The 25,370-nt window shown below is 41.0% G+C and overlaps 1 protein-coding gene across 1 annotated transcript in view; it reads right to left on the bottom strand.

Annotated features, from left to right (window-relative positions):
* unc93a (unc-93 homolog A) overlaps positions 1 to 25,370 on the bottom strand; it is a 42,208-nt gene that overhangs the window by 14,956 nt on the left and 1,882 nt on the right. Inside the window, exons 2-6 of the mRNA XM_060915799.1 lie at positions 14,202 to 14,383; positions 11,340 to 11,569; positions 11,119 to 11,244; positions 9,384 to 9,601; positions 131 to 266 (exon numbers count right to left, since the gene is read on the bottom strand). Of these exons, the coding sequence (XP_060771782.1) occupies positions 131 to 266; positions 9,384 to 9,601; positions 11,119 to 11,244; positions 11,340 to 11,569; positions 14,202 to 14,383 (892 nt within the window). The remainder of the gene's footprint in view (positions 1 to 130; positions 267 to 9,383; positions 9,602 to 11,118; positions 11,245 to 11,339; positions 11,570 to 14,201; positions 14,384 to 25,370) is intronic.

The raw sequence follows: 25,370 nt of genomic DNA, 5'->3' as shown, positions 1-25,370 counted from the left end.
AAAAATATTTGAGATATGATCTTTATTAACCTAGAAATATTCATCTTCTAAAATGATACTCAGGTCCAGCAACAATGTACTATCACTAAATTACTTCCCACCTCATGCTACTTGGATTAAACTGGCTTACCAAAGCAAAACAGGGCAATCCTCCCGGTGTACTGTGAAAGCTTCCCGAATGTGTAAGAGCTCAGCGAATTCACAGCACCGAAGCAGATCATCACAAATCCAACATAATGGATTCCCAATGCACAGGTCACATAATTCTACAAAGACAAACCACAAACATTTTGTTCTCTGAAAAGCATTCAGAAATGCATTTCCTTCTCAAATGTTTTTTTTTATCCCATATCGACTTGTTTGCAAATGATAATGGACAGACAACATCAGGCAAGAGGCCCCATGGACAATGATGTTTGTAGATGATATTGTGATCTGTCGTGAGAACAGGGAGCAAGTGGAAGAAAACTTAGAGACATGGAGGTATGCACTAGAGCAGGGCTTTTCAAAGTGTTGGGCGCGCCTCCCCTAGGGGGCGCCAGAGTTCTTCAGGGGGGGCGCAACCTGAGGAAAAATAAACCAGAATAAGTTACTATTGCGGACATTTAGCGAACTTCAGCTAGCCTTTACCAGAGACAAAATGGATCAATTTTTAGTACCTAAAGCTACAGTGAGTGAGGAGACAGAGTCTGGGCCAAGCAAAAAAACAGAGCCTCCAGGATGTTGCGATTTGCAACTTCAACACAAATTCAACCAATCCCCGCAAATTCAGGGCGGTGTTGCAATTATATCCAATCACCACAACTTTCCCGCAAATTTGATTAATCGTTGGCGTCGTCTTGAGGTGACGTCAACAAACTACCTTCCGCCTTACTTGCGTGTATACGTTCAAGAGAAGCAGCATGCGTGCAGTGTTGCCAGATTGGGCGGTTTCAAGTGCATTTTGGCAGGTTTTGAACATATTTTGGACTGGAAAACGTCAGCAGTATCTGGCAACACTGCATGTGCGAGTCAGTGTTTATATAGGCTTAAATTCTGTTACTGAAAGTGTGTTATGTTTACAGTGAATGACTGTGTGCACTTTACATTATTTTTTTACTTAATACAAGAAATTAATGGATGCCAACATTTTTGCCAAAATGGTATTTTATTTTCCATTGTTTAGGCAGCTTCAGCATCATACTGTGAGATTCTGTTCAAATTGTTTTTTTCTTCTATGAAGCCTGAGCCATTTATTTTATTAGTTTATAATTATTGTTTAATTTAGTCTTCAGGAGAGACTGCCTGCACACAGTACTAGTATTAATAGTTTTTTTTTCTTACATGAAAGCTGAGGCATTTATATTATATTTTAAGGTAACTTCATGTTGTGCTGTGAGGTTCTATGCACTTTGAACCAACAGGTGCATTTGGATAAGTAAAGCCTATTTTCTGCATTTTTGTAGTCCTGGTAATCTTTTGTATTGGTAAAGTTGTTTATAGGACCATTTCTCAGTGTCTTTGTTTTTTTTAATCAAACGTTTTTCAGTAATAACTTAATATTTAACATATCACTCAATTTTAATCACAAAAAGAGAAAATTGCAACAATTTCTCGCAACTTTCACTTCCTCCCGCAATGTAATCGCAACAAAAACCTAAAAAAACACCGCAACTTTCATCACAATTTTTTGGAAACCCCCGCAACATCAGACATTTTAGCCCGCAACAATCACAAAAAAGGCCCGCGGAATCCTGGGGGGACTGATAAAAGAAGGAAGTATGACCACGATTATTTAAAGTTTGGATTTTCATGGACTGGATCTGAAGATGCTCCACTGCCACAGTGTGTTGTCTGCCAAGAGGTGCTAGCTAACGATGCTATGAGATGTTTAAAATGTGTAAAACAAGATGTTTTAAAAGGCACAGATGTTTAAAATGTGAAAAAGAAAAAAAATAAAAATGTGTACAACAACCATTTTTTAAAAATACGAATGGAACATTAAGCATAGCAACAACAAAAATTGTAAGGGGGGGGCGCTGTTGTTTATTTGCTCTCCGAGGGGGGGCTGACTCTCCCACACTTTGAAAACCCCTGGACTAGAGGGAAGGTGGATGACAGACAGAGTACATGTGTGTGAATGAGGGTGAGGACCGTAGAATGGTACAGCTACAAGGAACAGAGGTGATCAAAGCAGATGAGTTCAAATATCTGGGGTCTACTGTACAAAGTAATGGCTAGTGCGGAAGAGAAGTGAAGAAGAGAGTGCAAGTAGGTTGGAATGGATGGAGGATAGAGTTAGGAGTAGAGCCCTGCACTCCCGCAGGAGTCCCGCGGGACTCGCGGGACCCACCGCAAAGCAATGTGGCGCGGGACAAATTTTGAAAGCTCATTGCGGGCGCGGGCGGGACCGGAAGTGCATATATGCGGCGCGGGCGGGAGTGCACATATGCGGGTGCGGGCGGGAGCAGTGATAAGCTGCAGTCCCGCTAACTAAAAACGTGTTTGAAATAAAGTTTATAAATTACTAATTTATGTCTATCACATACAAATTGTGCTGGATATTTTATTTGGCATTAATAAAAACATTTTAAGATACCTAAATTTGCAGAGAGAGTCAGATTACCAGATTGAGTGAGGAATGGCATCTTAAATTTGCCATTGATCACTCTAATGACTCACTATTTACACCCAACTAGCAAGAGAACCATGAGTGAAGTGATTTACTGCTTGAGTTAGTCTACAACTCTAATCAGAGAGACAGGTTACACAGTGACGGTAGGCTTGACTCAATGCTATCCCAGAAATCCTTCCTGTAATATGCAAATTTGGCTGTCCAATCAGAGGCTGACAAATTTGCATATTACAAGAAGGATTTCTGGGATAGCATTGAGTCAAGCCTACCGTCACTGTGTAACCTGTCTCTCTGATTAGAGTTGTTCACTCATGGTTCTCTTGCTAGCTCTGCTTTGCAATAAAAAAAAAAAACATTGGTATAAAGCAAGCCCATTCACTTTTTAATGCTGATCAGAGAATTACAATGGTTTCTCATGTGACAAAAATGTGCAATTTGCTATTAAATATTTTAATCACTTGACAGCACTTATTATTATTATTAGAGACACTACATGTTGACTTCAGAAACAAGATAAATAATAACAAACGTGAGCTGTAGATATTTATGCTCTAATCCACTCAAAGTAGGGGGCGGGGCACCATCACGCTGTGTCAAGACAAGAACTTTCCTGAGAAATAACGCGAACGTCTGCATCATGCGGGATTTGCGGGCGGGAGCAGGACTGAAAATCATAATTCTTTGTGGGCGCGGGTGGGAGCAGGACTGAAAATCATAATTCTTTGCGGGCGTGGGTGGGAGTGGGACTGCACAATGTGGGCGCGGGCGGGAGCGGGTCTGAAAAATCCGACCCACGCAGACCTCTAGTTAGGAGTGATTTGTGACAGAAGGTTGCCAGCAAGAGTAAAAGTGAAAGTATACAAAACAGTAGTAAGACCAGCTATGTTGTATGGTTTAGAGACAGGGGCACTGACAAAAAGACGGGAGTCTGAACTGAACTGGAGGTCACGGAGCTGAAGATGCTGAGATTTTCATTGGGAGTGCCAAAGTTGGACAGGATTAGAAATGAGAATATTTGAGGGACAGGACATGTAGGATGTCTTGGAGACAAAATAAAAGAGGTGAGATTGAGATGGTTTGGACACATACAGAGGAGGGTATATTGGGGAAAAGAATGCTGGAGATGGAGTTTCCAGGTAGAAGGAAAAGAGGAAGCACAAAGATGAGATTTATGGATGTGGTAAAGGAGGACATGAGGATGGTTGTTACTACAGGAAAAAGATGCGGAGGACAGGAGGAGATGGAAGGACATTATCCACTGTGGCGACCCCTAAGAGGAACAGCCAAAAGAAGAAGAAAGATTTTTTTTATACCATATACCAGGGCTTTTCAAAGTGTGGGGTGCGCCTCCCCTAGGGGGCGCCAGAGTTCTTCAGGGGGGGCACAACGTGAGGAAAAATAAACTAGAATAAGTTACTATTGCGGACATTTAGCGAACTTCAGCTAGCCTTTGCCAGAGACAAAATGGATCGATTTTTAGTACCTAAAGCTACAGTGAGTGAGGAGACAGAGTCTGGGCCAAGCAAAAAAAGAAGGAAGTATGACCACGATTATTTAAAGTTTGGATTTTCATGGAGGGGCGGCACGGTGGTGTAGTGGTTAGCGCTGTCGCCTCACAGCAAGAAGGTCCAGGTTCGAGCCCCATGGCCGGCGAGGGCCTTTCTGTGCGGAGTTTGCATGTTCTCCCCGTGTCCACGTGGGTTTCCTCCACAGTCCAAAGACATGCAGGTTAGGTTAACTGGTGACTCTAAATTGACCGTAGGTGTGAATGTGAGTGTGAATGGTTGTCTGTGTTTATGTGTCAGCCCTGTGATGACCTGGCGACTTGTCCAGGGTGTACCCCGCCTTTCGTCCGTAGTCAGCTGGGATAGGCTCCAGCTTGCCTGCGACCCTGTAGAACAGGATAAAGCGGCTAGAGATAATGAGATGAGATGAGATTTTCATGGACTGGATCTGAAGATGCTCCACTGCCACAGTGTGTTGTCTGCCAAGAGGTGCTAGCTAACGATGCTATGAGATGTTTAAAATGTGTAAAACAAGATGTTTTTAAAAAGAAGCACAGATGTTTAAAATGTGTAAAACAAGATGTTTTAAAAAGCACAAATGTTTAAAATGTGTAAAAAAGAGGTTTTAAAAAGCACAAATGTTTAAAATGTGTAAAAAAGAGGTTTTAAAAAAGCACAGATGTTTAAAATGTGTAAAAAAAAAAAGATGTTTTAAAAAAAGCACAGATGTTTAAAATGTGTAAAAAAAAATATGTTTTAAAAAAAGCACAGATGTTTAAAATGTGTAAAAAATGTTTTAAAAAAGCACAGATGTTTAAAATGTGTAAAAGAAAAAAATAAAAATGTGTACAACAACCATTTTTTTTAAATACGAATGGAACATTAAGTATAGCAACAATAAAAATTGTAAGGGGGCGCTGTTGTTTATTTGCTCTCTGAGGGGGGCTGACTGTCCCACACTTTGAAAACCCCTGCCATATACGATAACACATGTCTCTCTCAGGTGACACTGAAGTCAGGATGAATTTCACTGCATTAGAAAACAGGACGTCAAATCAAGTAGCATTTATTTTAAAGAAGGATACCACAAACACTTTCTAAGCAAAATCTACAGTACCAGTCAAAAGTTTGGAAACACCTTCTAATTCAGTGTTTTTCCTTTATTTTTCCTAATTAAAAGGCACTTCATGTCTTAAAGTAATGATGGATAAAGTAATGAGTGGCTGTGCCATCTAGTGGGCCGCAATTTTTTTAAAAAGTTGAAGTTAATTTTTTAATCGTAGTAGGGTATAATTGCTGGGTTGCATCCGACATCACATCCATCTCATTAAGCTATGGTCACACTACAGCTCACGATGCTTTGCAGCAGGTTATCGATGAAAATGAGGCGTTTTGGTGGCGTTTTGGATATACACATGAGCTAAATGTTGTGGTCACACAGTAGGTGAACACTTGACTGTCGCGGCTTTGCGAGCTTGAGTCTGGCGCAGTTCGAGCGGCCACGCATGCTCACGAAGTGTGTTGTGCATGCGCTTGAGACCCAGTAGTTATGGGAAACACCTGATACTGATTTGAGCACAATCAGCACATGCAGATATGGACACTGTTTTCATAGAGGCTTTGCGAAGTATTATCGTTATCACATTTGTTTTTAGCCATGTTTATACCACTGTTTAAATATTCTGCTTTTTGTTTTGCTTTTGTAAATATCACGCCTGCTAATAAACACTCTTCCTGCACTTAGATCCGTCTACTGCCGTCTACCTTATAGTGTCCTGATTCCCAAATCTTTAACCCAGCCACATATTGTATGCCTCCGTGCTCTTCCAGGTTTTCATCTGTGTGTCCGTGTAGAACGATGTCTGCAGCACCAGGAAGTTTGAGATGTCAGGGAACTCAATGGATGGATAATTTTCCAACTCATAGGAAAAATCCTTCTTTGTTAGTGTGTCAGGATCTAATCCCACTGAGTGGTTTCTATATCCACTTCTTTTGAGTGTACTTCTTTGTATAACTTGCTTCTTTGCTATACACAAACGTGGCAATAAGTTCTTGTGTTAATGGACCAGACTCCACTTTTGGATCATTAATCCCTTTTGACTGAGAATGCCCTGCATGCATGGTTTTATGTTGGCTTCTGGTATGTCCATACAGTATTAAATACAATACCTACAACTAAAAACAGTTTGCTTTTATTGCATTTATTTAATTCCTGGGCTCCCATCTGTAACGTTTCGTTCCATTAATACACTTTACAGTAGATTATTATATTCTAATAGAATAGATAAGCCAAAATAATTGGGGATCTTTTTTTAATGGACCCTGACTCGTTACAAGTATGAATAGGTGGGCCTCAAAGCAGAAAAGGTTGAGAACCCCTGCACTAGACGAATTAACAGCTTTAAGATGTTCTTAAAGTATCCTAAATGTTTACGAAATGCTCAATTTCAGTGTATTTACTTATAACTTTAAGAATTCTTATAGTGTAATCTTAAGTGACTTTCCATGACCTCTTAAAGATTACAAAAACGATAGCTGCAGAATCCTTAAACGTGCATGAGGTAATTCTTTTTTTTTTTACTCCATGAGCCCACCCCCATTTCCCCATGCCTACAAAGCTCCACCCACAGAACCTATCTTGCTTAACTGGTGTTTCCATGCTAACTAGAGTTAGATTAGCAAGACCTATCAGGACATCACTTTCAAGCGCACTCAGATATTCAGCTGCTTGAACGTCAAGATGGAGCACTAAACACAAACAATTCATTTCATACTGATTCATGAAGATGTTCAACGAGCACCTTCACTGTCCATTTTGCTTTGAAAGAAGAGCTTATGAGCTCAAAGCTCTAATGTTTGCATTGCATGTTAGCATTGTTAGCTAAAAGATAGCACATTCATCTGCTTGATAGCATCTGATTTTACTGATCAGATTTGGGGGGTTTTTTTGGTTTTTTGAAGCACAGAGTGATTTTTGTTTGCAGGACAATTATCTGGCTGCGCTGGGTGCTTAGTGATTTCAGATTTAAATGTGGGTAGAAGAAAGGCATTGGAGGAGTGTCTATAAATTGATTGACAAGAAGCTCATCCAAACACAAACGAGCATTCTGGACCAGAAGACATGTTTCTTAAAGATAACGAAAGGCTGTTAAAAAGAATGTTTAAGATGTCACTTTGTTAAAGTTACTAAATTTAACATTTAAATGTCACTACTACTTTTAAGAATACCAATAAAGGGTCTTAAAGTTACTCATCTCATCTCATTATCTCTAGCCGCTTTATCCTTCTACAGGGTCGCAGGCAAGCTGGAGCCTATCCCAGCTGACTACGGGCGAAAGGCGGGGTACACCCTGGACAAGTCGCCAGGTCATCACAGGGCTGACACATAGACACAGACAACCATTCACATTCACACCTACGGTCAATTTAGAGTCACCAGTTAACCTAACCTGCATGTCTTTGGACTGTGGGGGAAACCGGAGCACCCGGAGGAAACCCACGCGGACACGGGGAGAACATGCAAACTCCACACAGAGAGGCCCTCGCCGGCCCCGGGGCTCAAACCCAGGACCTTCTTGCTGTGAGGCGACAGCGCTAACCACTACACCACCATGCCGCCCGTCTTTAAGTTACTAGTATATTTAATGAATTTAAAAAGTTCAGGAAAGGTACTTAAATTTACTACTAAATTTAAGGGCTGGTCTTAATGGTAATTTAAATACAATACTAAATTTAAGGTTCCTTTAAGGTTTAGATTAAATGCAATTAAATTCACATTTTCACCTAGTAGTAGTGTTTGTGTGGGGAAAAGTAAGGGTAAGTAAGGGATGCAATAAAGCATGGACATGGCTGGGGCTGTTTTTAACTCATCCAGCTGTAGGCCAGGCCAGATGAGCCTATGCGATCACACGTCGTCCATCCGTCATCCATCCACAATTTACAAAATTCACTACTCCTCTGACAGGATTGATCGGATTTCGATCAAACTCACATCCAATGTTCCCCAGGTGGGTGTGTATAAAAGTTGTCAAGATGATGGTGCAACCTGTCATATTTACAATTTTATGGGCGTCTGAAATTTTTGGGTGACTCGTTACATTAAACGCTACTCTTCATAAACTACTGGGACGTTTTCACTGAAACTCACCCAGAAGACTCGAAAGACATGTACCTATAAGAATTGTTCACCAGGTGGTGCCGCCTACCTTGGATGAGGCTACACAGGGGTCATGTGCAACTTCACGAAAATCACTACTCCTCCTACAGAAGTGATCAGATTTTGATCAAACTCATATGGAATGTTCCCCAGGTTGGCGTGTATAAAAGTTGCCAAGCCAGTGGCGCCACCTGTGATATTTAACATTTTATGGGCATTTTAAAATTTTGGGTGACTCATCACACCAAACACTACTATTCATAAACTGCTAGGATGTTTTCATTGAAACTTACCCAGAAGACCCTAAAGACATATTCCAACAAGAATTGTTCACCAGGTGGCGCCACCTACCATGGATGCGGCTACACAGGGGTCATTATGCAATTTCACAAAAGTCGCTACTCCTCCCACAGGACTGATTGGATTTCATACTCACACACAACAGTGGCCGGTATGAGCTACAGCCTCATTGAGGCTATTTTTCCTCCAGTGGTGTTGGTGAGCTTATGTTGACTGATGGCATCATAAATTCAGAATTGTACAGAGTTAGTTCAGATGCAAGCTGGCAGAAATCAGCAAGCGATAGAGGTGGATTTTTTGACAGGATAATGATCCAAAGCATACCAGTCACCTTTTCAAAGAACACTTCCCAGAGCCCTGATTTTAAACTCTATAGAGCCTCTATGGGATGCAGTGGAGAAGAAATTAGTAGATTTTTGGATTGTTGGTTGAAACTTGGAGGAAAATTCCACCACAACTGGTTGATTCCATGCTAAGATGTTTTCAAGTAGTCCTGAGAAACAAAGGATGGCAAACTAAACACAAAAACACTCCAAGTGTGATCGCTAATGGAGCCAGGATTGCTTGTCCAAATACTCTTTTGTCTAATCATCACCAGCGTATCTATTATTTTTATATTTTCAAACATAATCTAATTTTTGGGAAATGTTTTGCTTGAAATGTGTGCTTGTGGTATCGTTCTTTAACATAAATGTCACATGGTTCATAGTGTTTTCTAATGCAGTGATAATCATACATTTGTAAGTGTGGCTTAATACGTTTTTGGGACATGGCATATATAAGTAATTATCTTCTCAGATCTGTTCACCTTGGTGTATTCACCGGCGAGGAAGCTTTGCTCGAATCCACTGTACATCGTCAAAGGAATGAGCATTATCAGCCTCTTATCTCGTAAAAGCCTGAACGTGGCCAGGAAGGTACTACAGAATGCTTGGTTGCCTTTGGTCTTCCGAAATTCCTTTGCTTCATTTCCGTCAATGTTGTCCAGGAAAATCGCCACAAGGGCCATGGCCAGAACCCCCACACCTACAGAAGTATCGCTCAGTTACGTTATGTAAAGTACTTTTATTGACTTTACAAAAGAATTAAACAATGCTGTGTAGAAAAGCGAATACACTGCAACCCCACTATAACGAACTCCTTGTTGGGCTTCCAAATAGTTTGTGATCCCAAAAAGTTCATAATACTTAAATGGAGCCATTTGTCACACCAAACACTCACTCTTACGTAAAACAAAACTAACTGTGTTTAATTTATATTTATGCTGAATTCACTTTTAGGTCTTTCAAAATCTCCAGTACATAATATTGTGAAAAGATTCAGGGAATTCAGAGACATCTCAGTGCGTAAAGGGCGAGGTCAGAAACTGCTGTTTAATGTGCGTGACCTTCACCCCTTAGGCGGCACTACCTGAAAAACTACCATGCTAATGTGACAAATATTGAGGTATTTCACCCACGTGACCAAGTCATGTGATGCTGCCATTTTGGACGGCACGGCTCAAATCAGTTTGAATGCGAGGAAGGTGACAAACGAAAAACATAAAAGAAAAAGGAGCGAGATGCAGAAAACACCTTCACTATCCAGCGACGTAGGGCATTTACAGGGTGAGCAGAGGGAGAGGTATTTGCAAAAATTGAGGTTAGCAGGCTTAGAGAACGACGTTTACCTGCTTCCACCAGGATTGTTCACTGACATACGGAAGTACACGAAGCCCTCGTCTTTACCTGACTTCGGCCCATATGGTCTGTATACCTATGTCATTAAAAACCCATCGCCATACACAGGTATTGATCTGAAAGCGTATAAGAGTTTGGATACCTACAAATATTTTGTGTCAGGCTGGGTAACATACCTACATCAGCGGGTCGTCCCTGGAGCCGGTGGTCGCCATCTTATTACAGCTAAGGTTTGTTCACATTTTCATTTACTTTCGGTCCTCAGGATAAACAAAATGTTATTAAATGTCATTGAAATAACTTCTTAGTCTGTTGAGACATGGCCCGTTATAAATTTGCTGTTATCAGGCAATGACCAAGAACTGTATTATTAGGGTCGGTGTAGTTGTAGCAGTGTATTAGCAACTAGCTGTTAGCACTAGCTAATGTCAACAACATCATAGCTGGTATGTTACTGTAGCAATGTTTACGTTCAGTCATTTGGATGACTGTTAAAACCTTTCAGTCTCAAGTTTTTCCTTTACTGGATTTACTAGTTTACTGAGCTAGCGCGCTCGGGCAAGCTGGGAGCTAGCGCGCGCTAGCCTGCCGGCAGCCGGCGCGTGCTAGCCTGCCGGCGGCCGGCACGCTAGCTCAGTAAACTAGTAAATCCAGTAAAGGAAAAACTTGAGACTGAAAGGTTTTAACAGTCATCTAAATGACTGAACGTAAACATTGCTACAGTAACATACCAGCTACTGTTGTTGACATTAGCTAGCTTGACGTTCAAAATGGCGGACACCGGGGCGTCACGTGACCCTGTGACGTCAGGTGAAATACCTCAATATGGGGTTGCAGTGTAACTGTTAGTCCTAACTGTTTTACCAATATAGCAGCCCATCAATATGTTGACAAGATGTTGCTTCGGACGACTGACGCTCCCTGTGGTGGTGAAGTTCTCGGCGCACAGAGCAGCACCACAGAACTGCAGGTTCTCCTCAGGGACTTTAGCTTAAAGAACAGACACACCTTTATTAAATACAGTATACTGTATTGATCTAATGATCACAATCAGAGACACGTGTTGCGTTTTGTTTCAGCCATACTTATGTTAGTGTCTTGTTGAAATATAAGTGACGACATGAGGTTTCCCCATACAGCAGATGACTGGAAGATGAGAAAGAACATGCCGAAGTATTGATTTATGATATCCTGGCCTTTCTTGTTTTCTTTCTCCGCCTGTGTATTCCCACTGATGGTGAGGTACGTGCATTTCGCAGACCAAAGTGGAGAGCCTCCCAAACCCAGAATAGCAGATGTAGCGATCAGACTCGGCCTGTGGATGTGACATATTTCGTTAAAGAGTCAGTGCTGGAAAATGTTCAGGAAAATACATGTTTATTAATTGAAAAATCATAAATGCAATTGAAATTATATTCGGTCAATATAAACCTTTAAAAATAGAGAAATTTAAAATATGTATATATCAAATGCATTATAAGCTCAGACCCAGGCATCTAGCCATCACAATTTGGCCCTTGTCAAAGTCACTATTAGTCTGTATTAATGTTATAGAATACTTATATATGTATGTGTGGCCCATTCTATAATTGTGGGTACATTTCAAGTGTTGAAAGAAAGCAAAAAAATTAGTCATTGTCAACTCTGTTGACCTTAAACTAGGCAATCCATTAAGAGAATTGATGACAGAGTTGACATTTTCCACCATTTTGTGTCTTAACTCCGCATTCTAACCTCAAACTACCGACCACATGGCATGTATAAAAACAGAATTTTATGGATTTTAATCATATTATTGTTTATTTCTTAATGAGTGAGAGATTCACTTCAATATCACAATAACAGATTTGACAAATAATTAATCTACTGTTGGTGTAAAATCCTCAACATTTTGTTCAAATTAATGAGAGAAGAAACATAACACACTTCACTGCCTTTCTGAAGTTTCCCGCCAGAGCAAGTGACATCTCTCTTTGCAGGTGTCATGCGTATTATTAAAAGTCTTTGTGAATTTTATGCGGTTTTATAACAGAGCTAACAGAATTGACAATAACATTGGGACGGATAAAAAAATATACATTTTTTATGACTGAAATGTCACATAATACGGAAAATAGACTTTCTATGCAATTGATTTTATAACAGTTCATGGAATAAACCCCCAAAAAACAGATTGTTAGACTGAATCACTTCATGTTTATTCGAGTTGAATGGATGAATCAGGAGTCGAAGACAGACAGTAATGTGGGGGGAGGGGTGGGAGTCATTTAGTTAATGTTTTATGGAGAAATTGGGTCTAAAATGTACATCAAGCAATGCTATTGGTGAAAGTTTGTCATAATTTGCAGTATTGTTCAAAACTGATTTAATAAAGATTTCTTTTGTGGAAAATAACAAAAAGTTTATCTCAGAGACGCGAAATGTACCCCAAATTCTAGAATAACACACACACACACTAATATATATATATATATATATATATATATATATATATATATATATATATAAATCTCATTATCTCTAGCCGCTTTATCCTGTTCTACAGGGTTGCAGGCAAGCTGGAGCCTATCCCAGCTGACTCCGGGCGAAAGGCGGGGTACACCCTGGACAAGTCACCAGGTCATCACAGGGCTGACACATAGACACAGACAACCATTCACACTCACATTCACACCTACGGTCAATTTAGAGCCACCAGTTAACCTAACCTGCATGTCTTTGGACTGTGGGGGAAACCAGAGTACCCGGAGGAAACCCACACGGACACGGGGAGAACACGCAAACTCCACACAGAAAGGCCTTCGTTGGCCACGGGGCTCGAACCCGGACCTTCTTGCTGTGAGGCGACAGCGCTAACCACTACACCACCATGCCGCCATATATATTTTTTTTTTCATATTCTATCCACATTCTGTCAGTGACAGTGCTGACAACCTGAGTTTGGAGCAGCCTCCAAACACGGCCACTCCGGACTACCCTTCCCAAGAGCCACAGCCCCCTGGTCACCAGAATTGTAATAACTTCACCTGAAGCCAATTACCCCGCAATCACCAACCCTATATAAGCTCAGCAATCACTCACTCCAGTTGCGAAGTATCGTTCTGTGTCCCGTACCTGACTTTACCAAGCCTTCTGCTTATCTACTGACTTCCTGTTAACAACCTCTGTTCCTGATCTCATTCAAATTCATCTTCTTGCCTGCCCTACGCTGTGCTGTTTGCCGATCGATTGACCCATGCCTGTTCCCTGACTACGATTTCTGACTCATGTTTTGGCTTTGTCTGCAGTTTGTGTCGCACCTGCTCTTCCCTGCAATTGCATCCGTAAGTGCCTGCAATCTGACACATTCACTGGATATGAGCAATCGTGCGCTCTGATTGGCTACTCTACTACTAGTATATCAGTTCATATACCATGAGTAGAGAGAAACAAAATGGTGGGGTGTTTTGCTGAACCAACTGAGGATGAAATAAAATCTACTCAAAGTTTGAAGCTTCATTTTTTTTTCAGTAAAAATATGTGTTTTCACTGATCGACTGTTGATGTGAATCTTGTCGAATTTGAATATTTTACAACACGTGTATTCAATTTGTTGCGTGTCCACTAAGCGGAAATGATTTCTGTCCGACGTTTTGTATGAAGATTTTATTTATCGAATTTGCAAAAAAAAAAAAAGCTCTGTTTCTCAAAAGCCAGTGAATGTGGATAGAATAAAACAGTTACTCCGCTCAATCTCGTCGTACATGGCTCAAGTATGACTTGATTTCGTAGAATAACTGTATGTCTTGTTGGTGTACATAAGTACACATTGTATATTTCTTTGTCGTCTTTATTTTATCTCAAGGATATATAAGTTACATAAACAACAGTATAAGGCAGTGATGACTACATGAACCATACCCTTCCAAATTGTTCATTCATTAATGTTTGTAGATGATCAAGCTCACCATCCAGGGAAGAGATTTCCAAAAGAATAGCTGATGTAGCAGGCCATGCATATGAAGATGGTCCATTTACAGCCCAGGTTTTTGATCATGATGGGAGGCAGAAACATGGAGGACAGGATGATGGTTCCGTAGATGACGCTCAGTGAGATCACGCCCATTCCTTCCTCAGCGTTTAGACTGCTCTGTGATACACAGTGTAATATACAGCATACTTTCAAAATCTAATTCAGCATTAATTCCACTTAGAAGTCCAGAAAACCATTTATCAATTCATTAGTTTTTATTCAAGAATTAATTGATGGGTATGAGATGAAACAATATGCCGATGTTGACTTCATGTAGCTTATATTTGTGCACTAAAAGTAGTGTTATTATGAGAAAATGTAATGTTTTTCACATGACGTTACAGGACGTTTATTTGAATTCACATACACAGGGTCTGAAAGTCTAAGACTAGTAGAGAAAGTGCTTTTATTTTGTATTAATTTTTTTAATACAAACTTTTTTTCAGTACAGATGATCTTATGAGCACAAATAAATTAATCTTTAGTGAAGATTATTCATCATTAGATTGCTTAAGAGGAGTGGTCTCCCTCCCTTGGATCTGGTTAAGGTCTATTGTGTAATCATTAGGTCCATACTTGAATATACGTCCCCAGTTTGGTCTACCTTACCTGATTATCTTTCTGACTTTATTGAGTCAGTTCAAAAGAAAGTTTTATTAGCTCATCTGTCCGTAAGGCCGATGAGCTGTCGCCATGGTGTGGTATCCATCATCCGTCCATCGTCCACCATTCAGTTAAATGATGTCTTCTCCGTCAATCCTCCATGGATTTCCATTCCGATTGTTTTGTTTGAAAGAACTCATCACTCCGCACAAAATTCGATCATTGTTTTGTCAAATTTTTTGCTCATTTGGTCAAATGAACAAATTTTCCAGGCCTCTCATTAGAATTGTATCTCCTCTCATAGTTCTCACCCAAGTTGAGTTCTGATTGATGTTTTGGGTAGATCTTCCCTCGGGGAACAAAATTTAGTCCTTTGTTGAATTTCCTGTTGTAAACAATTTGCCGTAGAGGTTGGTCCTCTCTCACGTTGTCATATTTCAGTTCTGTCTGATGTTTTGGTCGTCATGGTTGTTTTGATGGCAGGCCAGATGAGCGACTACATCCTTGATGTTCTGATTTATATTTATTTTTGATTTATTTTATATTTTATTTATTTTTGTACAGCTTGCGCCAATTACAATGGCCCCATTGTACAACCCCGATTCCAAAAAAGTTGGGACAAAGTACAAATTGTAAATAAAAACGGAATGCAATAATTTACAAATCTCAAAAACTGATATTGTATTCACAATAGAACATAGACAACATATCAAATGTCGAAAGCGAGACATTTTGAAATTTAATGCCAAATATTGGCTCATTTGAAATTTCATGACAGCAACACATCTCAAAAAAAGTTGGGACAGGGGCAATAAGAGGCTGGAAAAGTTAAAGGTACAAAAAAGGAACAGCTGGAGGACCAAATTGCAACTCATTAGGTCAATTGGCAATAGGTCATTAACATGACTGGGTATAAAAAGAGCATCTTGGAGTGGCAGCGGCTCTCAGAAGTAAAGATGGGAAGAGGATCACCAATCCCCCTAATTCTGCGCCGACAAATAGTGGAGCAATATCAGAAAGGAGTTCGACAGTGTAAAATTGCAAAGAGTTTGAACATATCATCATCTACAGTGCATAATATCATCAAAAGATTCAGAGAATCTGGAAGAATCTCTGTGCGTAAGGGTCAAGGCCGGAAAACCATACTGGGTACCCGTGATCTTCGGGCCCTTAGACGGCACTGCATCACATACAGGCATGCTTCTGTATTGGAAATCACAAAATGGGCTCAGGAATATTTCCAGAGAACATTATCTGTGAACACAATTCACCGTGCCATCCGCCGTTGCCAGCTAAAACTCTATAGTTCAAAGAAGAAGCCGTATCTAAACATGATCCAGAAGCGCAGACGTCTTCTCTGGGCCAAGGCTCATTTAAAATGGACTGTGGCAAAGTGGAAAACTGTTCTGTGGTCAGACGAATCAAAATTTGAAGTTCTTTATGGAAATCAGGGATGCCATGTCATTCGGACTAAAGAGGAGAAGGACGACCCAAGTTGTTATCAGCGCTCAGTTCAGAAGCCTGCATCTCTGATGGTATGGGGTTGCATTAGTGCATGTGGCATGGGCAGCTTACACACCTGGAAAGACACCATCAATGCTGAAAGGTATATCCAGGTTCTAGAGCAACATATGCTCCCATCCAGACGATGTCTTTTTCAGGGAAGACCTTGCATTTTCCAACATGACAATACCAAACTACATACTGCATCAATTACAGCATCATGGCTGCGTAGAAGAAGGGTCCGGGTACTGAACTGGCCAGCCTGCAGTCCAGATCTTTCACCCATAGAAAACATTTGGCGCATCATAAAATGGAAGATACGACAAAAAAGACCTAAGACAGTTGAGCAACTAGAATCCTACATTAGACAAGAATGGGTTAACATTCCTATCCCTAAACTTGAGCAACTTGTCTCCTCAGTCCCCAGACGTTTACAGACTGTTGTAAAGAGAAAAGGGGATGTCTCACAGTGGGAAACATGGCCTTGTCCCAACTTTTTTGAGGTGTTGTTGTCATAAAATTTAAAATCACCTAATTTTTCTTTTTAAATGATACATTTTCTCAGTTTAAACATTTGATATGTCCTCTATGTTCTATTCTGAATAAAATATGGAATTTTGAAACTTCCACATCATTGCATTCCGTTTTTATTTACAATTTGTACTTTGTCCCAACTTTTTTGGAATCGGGGTTGTACTAAATCTGCATGTCTTTGAACTGTGCGGGAAACCAGAGCACCTGGAGGAAACCCATGCAGACACGGGGAGAACATGCAAACTCCACACAGAAAGGCCCCCGTCGGCCGCAAGGTTCAAACCCGGAACCTTCTTGCTGTGAGGCGATAGTGATAAACACTACACCACCGTGTATTATTTTCCCAGGTTCAAGCTACAAAGAAGATTTACAGCTTTCTAAATTACCTACTCTCAGTGATTGACGTGAGGAATTATGTATTAAGTTTATGAAGAAGTGCAGTGTGGTCCCTCTCATAAAGTGCCTTATTTCCCCTGCTGAATTCCATCAACCTTCTAATTTAAGGTCAGGAAACTTTAGGGTAGTTGAAGTGGTGGCTAGAACCAAGCACTTAAATGATTTTATTACCATCTGCCACCAAAAATACTTGCTGATTAGGGCATAAGTTGATACTAAGATATTAAAGTAGATTAATATAACCTGACTTGAATTTCCCTATTTACTTTATTTATAATATGTAATAATTCATTGTTAATGATTATTAACTCATCCGGCCAGCAGGCAATGAACTTATTCCAACATGTGTTGTCCGGCGTCCGTCTGGAGTTGTCCACATTTTACAAAAATTGCTTCTTCTCTCTCAATTCTTCACCAATTTTTATTCTTTTTGGCAGGAAGGTAGGTCTGCCTGGGGTGCATATAGCTTGTATCCAAATTTGCATAATTGCAATTAATAATGAAGATATGGAGTAATTAAGCCCTAACAAGCAGTTTCCATACAAATCACTTTTTCTCCCTCAATTCTTCACCAGTGTTAATTCTTTCTGGCATGAAGGTAGGGGTACCTAGGGTGAATATAGCTTCTGTATATAGCTTCTATATAGTGTATATAGCTTGCAACATTTGTTGCACAAGTTGGCCCACTTTAGATCGTTCCTTCTGGACTAGAAGGGGCCAGAGTGAGCTACGCCGCCATTGACGGTCTTGTTTATATGTATCTTTGTATGTCGGATTGTTTGTGTCTTGCTGATATTCCTTGTAATTCAGTTGTTGCTGCTAGAAGGAATAAATAAACTAATTGATTGATGATGATATTCCAGAAAGTCTTGCAAATTCCCTCAGGATCAGTAAGGCATCTATCTATCTATCTATCTATCTATCTATCTATCTATCTATCTATCTATCTATCTATCTATATTATCATCTGAATATGTGCTTCAATATAAAGATAAGACTTAAGAAAGTATAATGTCTTATGTACAAAGGAGTTAACAGTGTCATAAGAAATAGTACAAGATTTTAACTATCTTGAATATTTAAGATATTTGAGCATTTCCTTTCTTGTTTTACAATTTTCAGAATTTCAAAAATGTCCTTTTTATTTCCAGGAATAAAATAAAAATAATTTATTTATTTATTTATTTAAAAAAAAACGTCCTACATGTCTGTGTTCTTCGGCCTCGTTTCAGTAAGTAGAGCATAAAGCTGAGTCAACTGAATTCTGTGTATGTATGCGTGTGTCAATATTTTCAGACTGAGGTGACATCAGGGATGTTTAACTTTCACTAGTCATGCATCTTTGTGATCTATTTCCACTGTGAGTGATGCATTCTTCAAAAATCTAGAACAACTAATGGTTCTTTAATGGTAGTCTGTAGGGAAGCCATGGCCTGATGGTTAGAGAAGCAGCTTTGGGACCAAAAGGTCACTGTTTTGAATTCCTGTCCCAGTAGGAATGGCTAAAATGCCTTTGAGCAACGCGCCTGCTCCCCAGGCTGCTCTGGATACGTTATATGTCACTCTGGATAAAAGCATCTGCCAAATGCCTGTAATGTAATGTCTGTCTGGGTGAGCAGGCTAAAATCCGATGCATCTAGAGTTCTTCCTTTGGAGAGATGTACCTGCTTTGCTGCTTCCTGTTTGGTCCTCTATAGAGCTCACCTATTGGTTGATGTCCATGAGCCAACTAAAAACTTACGATCAACACAGTTGATTTTATCTACAACAGAGCTTCCCTATCACAAAGGGCTCCCAGTATGAATATTTTAGGATTAAGGTTAAGAACCCTTACCTCATCAAAGAACAGCTTAAAGAAGTGAATACAGACAAACAGTTTGGCTAAATTTAAACACCTGGCAGGTTCTAGGTATCTCTAGGAAGAAAATAATGATCAATAATTTGGAGTTTGTACCATACGCTCACCCAGATGGAAATGCATTCTGTCTTATGGGCCTTTTCCACTACCCTTTTTCAGCTCACTTCAGCTCACTTCAGCCCAACACGGCTCGCGTTTCGACTACCTCAGAGCAGCACGACTGAGCTCGCTTCAGCCTTACTCAGCACCCAAAACTTGCACGGTTTTGGAGTGGGGCTGAAGTGAGCCCAACCAAGCCGAGTGGGGCTAGGGGCGTGAGGAGACACTCCCCTGTGCACTCATTGGTGAGGAGGAGTGTCCTCACATGCCCACACACACCCCGCTAGCATGCTGGGATCTGTAAACACCGTAAACCCGGAAGAAGAAGAATTACGACAAAGAAGAAGAAGAAGATCAGAAAACTAGAAGATGGAAGACCAACCCAAGCGAGGAAAGGCCAGCCAGTGGTCCATCGTGGAGACACAGACGTTTCTCTGTGTTGTGGCTGAGGAGCACATTCAGAAAAATCTCGACGGTGCTACGCGTAATGAGAAGGTGTTCCAGGAGATATCCCGGCTGATATCGGAACACGGTTATCCCCGCACCGTGGTTCAGTGCCGGGATAAACTGAAGAAACTGAAGAGTGAATATAGGCAAGTGAAGGACCACAATGGACAAAGTGGGGCTAGCCGCAAGCGGTGGAAATGGTACAATCAGATGGACGCTATCTACGGCCACCGTCCGGCGAACCAGAGGGACGCCGATTTACAATGTTGTTGCACTATACGAGACAGGGTGGAAAGCTAGAAATTTAACTGTTAGCTTACCATTACATGTTGTATCTTGCTAGCAAGCTCGAACTCCGTGTCAGAAACTGTTCCATCGTCTGTGTCTGTGTCGTCCGTGTCATCCATATCGTCTGTGTCCTCGTCGTCTTCATTGAGAAGGAATTGAAGAAGTTCCCTCTCTTTCTGAAGCCTTATGCGCCTCGCCTCGCCTTGCCTCATCTATATGCTCTTGCCAGTATCTGTTGGCGTTGTCGGTGACAACAAGCCACAGCACCAAGACCAGCAACACTAACGACTCCATGTCCTCCATGTTTATTGTTTACTATCCGGGTCGTGAGACTACCGCTTAAAAGGTCACTGATGTCACTGTTTGCGCCGCCTAACGACATCACGTGACGTCCACCCACTTTCGCTAACTCCACCCAATGTGTCCACCCACTTCCAGCCAGCATGGTTCAGCACGGTTGTAGTTGAAATGCAACCCCAACAGCCCCACTCAGCTCGACTCAGCCCAACTCAGCACCACACGGCTCAGCCCAACTCAGCCACGTTGGTAGTGGAAAAGCCCCTTTAGAAAAAAGGTTTCTTTGTGCTAACCATACACTACACTCTCAGAAAACAAAGTACATTATTGTATTATTGGGGTAAGCCATGGCCTATTGGTTAGAGAACCAACTTTGGGACCAAAAGGTTGCTGGTTAGGTTCCCTTGAATAGCAGGAATGGCTGAAGTGCCCTTGAGCAAGGCACCTAACCCCCCCTGGATACGTTGTATGTCGCTCTGGATAAGAGTATCTGCTAAATGCCTGTAATGTATTGTACCTTTAGGGGTACAATGGCTTGTCACTGGATCAGTACCCTCTAAGGTACTTATTTGTACCCTTTATGTACTGCTTGGGAATGTATATGTACCTTTTTGACCCTTAAAAGTTACACATTGTTACCTTGAAGTCCAATAATGAGCCCTAGGGGGTACATTAGTGTCAACTGTACCTTGGACTGTGAGTTGGCCTAGTGGTTAGTGTGTCCACCTCTTGACCTGGAGATCACGAGTTCTACTCGTGGTCAGGTCATACCAAAGACCATCATAAAAATGGTACCTACTACTGTCTGGCAAGGCGTGCTGCAATACAGATGCGAATGAGGAAGTCAAACTCTTGCGGTTACCAGAGGACTAGCCCCCCACTGTAACCCTAGCTGTATAGGCAAGAGGCTGAGGGCTATAGAAACAGAGATCGGTGCCACACCCATACGCCTTAAAGAGTTGGTTAGTACTGGGACAGGAGACTGCCTGGGAAGACCAGATTCTGGTGTGGGAGGGACACACTGGCATGTACCTTGGGGGACAGAAATGGACTCCTACTGTTCCCCCATTTCTGACAATGTAGAAGTCTTTGAAAAGACTAAAATCTGACACCTTCTCACAGAGTTCTTCCTTTGGAGACATGTTCCTGCACCTGGTTTGCTGCTTCCTGTTTGGTCCTGGACCAAGTTTACCTATTGGTTTTTGACAATGTCCATATAAGTATTTGCATGGGCCAAATAAAACGTATGATAATATTAAATACGGTTGATTTTATCTGTATGTAAAGACAGGAAAAAGACTGACTCAAGACACCTATCTTGACCACCTTGCACCAAATGACTGACATGACAGGAGTGCCACCACAACTCTAGGAAAATGCTCATGAGTTTATTCCAATGTTGGAAATTTGTCTGCAACAATGAAGTAACTTAAAAAGACGTTTGGTGTATTGTGGGTTCTTGAAGGGTTCAGTGGATATTTTCAGATTTAGCATGCAAACAAGTGTAGCTGGGACCCTTTCTGTTGGAAAAACACTTTGTTGAAGTAATCGGCCAGTGCCTATCACTCAGGGCTATAGCCCTGGGTATTTTCACCCTCAAAAAAAGTCAGAGATTAATAGAGAACGATTGACTGAAACAGATCGGAACTTGACTTGCAGCGTCCAAAGATGGGTGGAACACGGGAAAAGGGGGGACATAACTGCCCATGAGCACTGCACAGTGCACATTCAAAATGTTGGTAACCGTCAACAGAAGAACATTCAGAACTGGTTGGAAGACAACTTCAAAAAAAAAAACAATCCACTATTGTTGGATTTTTCAAGATGAAAACAGATGGTAAATCAATCGTCGACCGTGGGTGTGTATATAGAATGTATTAACAGCAATGCCGGGGTGGCCCTATATTTAGCCGGGACCATCCCCAGCCCAAACCATCAATGGTGGCCTGCTTGGAGCATGGGGAAAATAATTTTCACTAATTTTGGTCACTGATCTTATTCTTGCATTAATCATCAATTCAACTGCACTCTGCATTTTCACATGGCAGCCCAGACGCCGACAGCATCGCAGCAGATTAAATAGGCGCTACCAAATAAGGAAATTCTCCCCTCCCCTCTATTGCAGTTGGTTTGGTCCAAGACTCCTCCTCTGTATTGCAGGGAACTTAAACAACATTGGCGCAAAACAGCGCGCGTCAGTGATGGAGGGCAGAAAGAGGCCAGGTGGAACCGAAAGGGCGAAGCTTAAAAAAAGGAAGGAGGTGGCAGCAAAATGTGCCAAATTGACAGATATGTTCTCAAGACCAGCTGGTAGGTTACGAAAGATATGGAGTATGATAACCCTGTTTGTCGATTTTATCAGTCTATGCTAGGCCTATAATGTGTCGATAGTTTGCAATGTCAGTTCAGCTTTTTGATGTCATGTGAAATCTCGCAATTTACACGGTATAGATGTGGTGTATGTCTTAATTCTAAGAAGAACCGGACATTGCTTTACATCCCAGTTATTAACAATTTTAGATGAACAGGTCCCAAATGTGCTGTTGCGCATTATTTCCTCATCCAGCCTATTTCATCTCGCTGTCACACCGTGCATTTCCACAGGCGTGCGCACATTGTGGTTATGAACACATAGGCCTAGAAGTCATATTTGATGTTAAATAATTGTTGTTAAATATATAACTTAGAAGAGGTGTATGCGTATGCCAATATTCTAAGCAGAATCGAACACTTGCTTTAGCCTACATTTCATTTAACCATTTTTGAGTTGCCTAATGCGCCCTCACACTTTATCTGCCGGTTGCTGAGTACCCAGCATTGTTGATTTGCCATTATTTTCGAGGCGTATGTGGCATGTAATGCACAAGCACTGGTTCAAATGCACGCGAGAACCTATATTGTTAAAGTGAAGTGAAGTTTACCTGAATTTAAACCAAATAAAAAGCATTGTGAAAGAACAGTTATTTGTTTTATCTTTTTTAATGTACTCAAATTCCTCCTCCATTTCAAAGTGGCCTGAATGTGAATTAAACTCCCGGACTGAAAACAGGGCCCACTCCGGCCCTGATTAACAGTGTAACCTATCGAATTATGTTGGTGCATAAAAACCACTCCATGTAGCCTGGTTATGTTGAATTTACAGCGTAGGATCTGTATGATTAGTGTGCCAGGCCAGCTCAAAAATTCAAGTAGTTTAACGAATATCTACAGTGTTGGTCTATTTGCCCCGACTAAGTTTATTTAACAGATCAGCAACAATTTGATTTCATGTAGACACCAATAGTTGTCCTGACATAATTTAATCATATGTTTTAATGCTACATGTAGCCTACGCAGATCATCCCATAGCCAGCCTTTGGCATATTAGTTACAGATAGGGATAAAATATTTTTTTGTTTTGCCACACAATATTAATGTCAACAAAAATCTGTGTTGTCCAGACACCACAAATGAGTTGCTGCAGTCAACTGAGCCTGGATACGTTGGAGAAAATGGTATTTATGTGTGAGAGAGAAACTTGGAAGACATATTTATATGCTCATAGTCTTGAGATGGGATGTCATCTGGGATTTTGAATGTTGTAATATAATAAGGTAGCTTAGAATTCGTCTTTGTGGTCCTAAAGGAGAGAGATGTGAGTGAGAAATGAGAGTTTTATGAAACTGATGATAAATATTACTAGTGATATTTAAAGTGAACGTAATGCCTCTAAACCCCACTTTTTTCCTTGTCCAAAGCAACAATCATTATGTTGATTGACCATGCGTTTTCGAACCATAGCTGATCCAAAAGGCCATAAATTGATGGAAAATCAATAAGATCATCCAATCTTCACGGAGACTGATCCGGAAGATCCCGAAGTGGTGCATGATGTCACAAGTGTAACAAAGATCCAGGTATCGATTTCGTTCCTGTGCGCAGCAGTGGTTAGAGCAGTCTCGATATGGAATTTTGGAGAGAATTCTGAGAGTGATTGGGATTCTTATATGTCGGATGAAGGAGAAGATGATTATCAAGGATATTCTGGAGTAAATGGTGATCTTTTCGAGCCCCCAAGATGAGAAACAGATGCCAGTTCACTCAGTTTATGACTGGCTTCCTCTGTAGCGTGCGAGAAATGGAGAGATAGATAGAGATGTGCAGAACGCACATCTTCATGTTTTCCTGAACAAAACTAAAAACAAATCGAGTCTTGCAATATTGTAATCTGAGAGCATTTAACATGTTTCAGTTAATAATTAATGATGATGATGATGATGATTGCACACGCATTTTTCTTCCTGTTAAAGCGCATCAGATATGATAAGATCGGATGTCGCGAGCGTGTAAATGTTGCTCATAATCCTGTGTGTGTGTGATAATAGGGGAATTGACAAACTGTCCAAATGTCAGATCATCTCATCTCATTATCTCTAGCCGCTTTATCCTTCTACAGGGTCGCAGGCAAGCTGGAGCCTATCCCAGCTGACTATGGGCGAAAGGCGGGGTACACCCTGGACAAGTCGCCAGGTCATCACAGGGCTGACACATAGACACAGACAACCATTCACACTCACATTCACACCTACGGTCAATTTAGAGTCACCAGTTAACCTAACCTGCATGTCTTTGGACTGTGGGGGAAACCGGAGCACCCGGAGGAAACCCACGCGGACACGGGGAGAACATGCAAACTCCACACAGAAAGGCCCTCGCCGGCCCCGGGGCTCGAACCCAGGACCTTCTTGCTGTGAGGCGACAGCGCTAACCACTACACCACCGTGCCGCCCAATGTCAGATCAAATGTCATTTATTAAATAAATGGGGTTTTTTTTTGCTCCAATAATTCCCATGTGGTCGTTCAGGTGGTGACAAACACTTGATGAATCAGATTTATTATTAGTAGGTGACATGAAATCTGCCCGCTTTGTTTGATGCTTTCACATCATTATTTTTGTAAGATTCCTACAATAATATAGAATTTCAGCAAGTAAACAAGCACAACATGAAGTAGAATTTACCACCATTACTATGCTGAAATTTTTCAATGAACAGCATGTCACAAAGTGTTTTGCTCTTTGTACATGACAGCGACATGCC

This window comes from Neoarius graeffei, chromosome 3 (genome assembly GCF_027579695.1).
Source record: "Neoarius graeffei isolate fNeoGra1 chromosome 3, fNeoGra1.pri, whole genome shotgun sequence".
Lineage (NCBI taxonomy): Eukaryota > Metazoa > Chordata > Actinopteri > Siluriformes > Ariidae > Neoarius > Neoarius graeffei.
The sequence above is the reverse complement of the archived record's forward strand: the minus strand, read 5'-3'. Positions and strand labels throughout refer to the sequence as shown.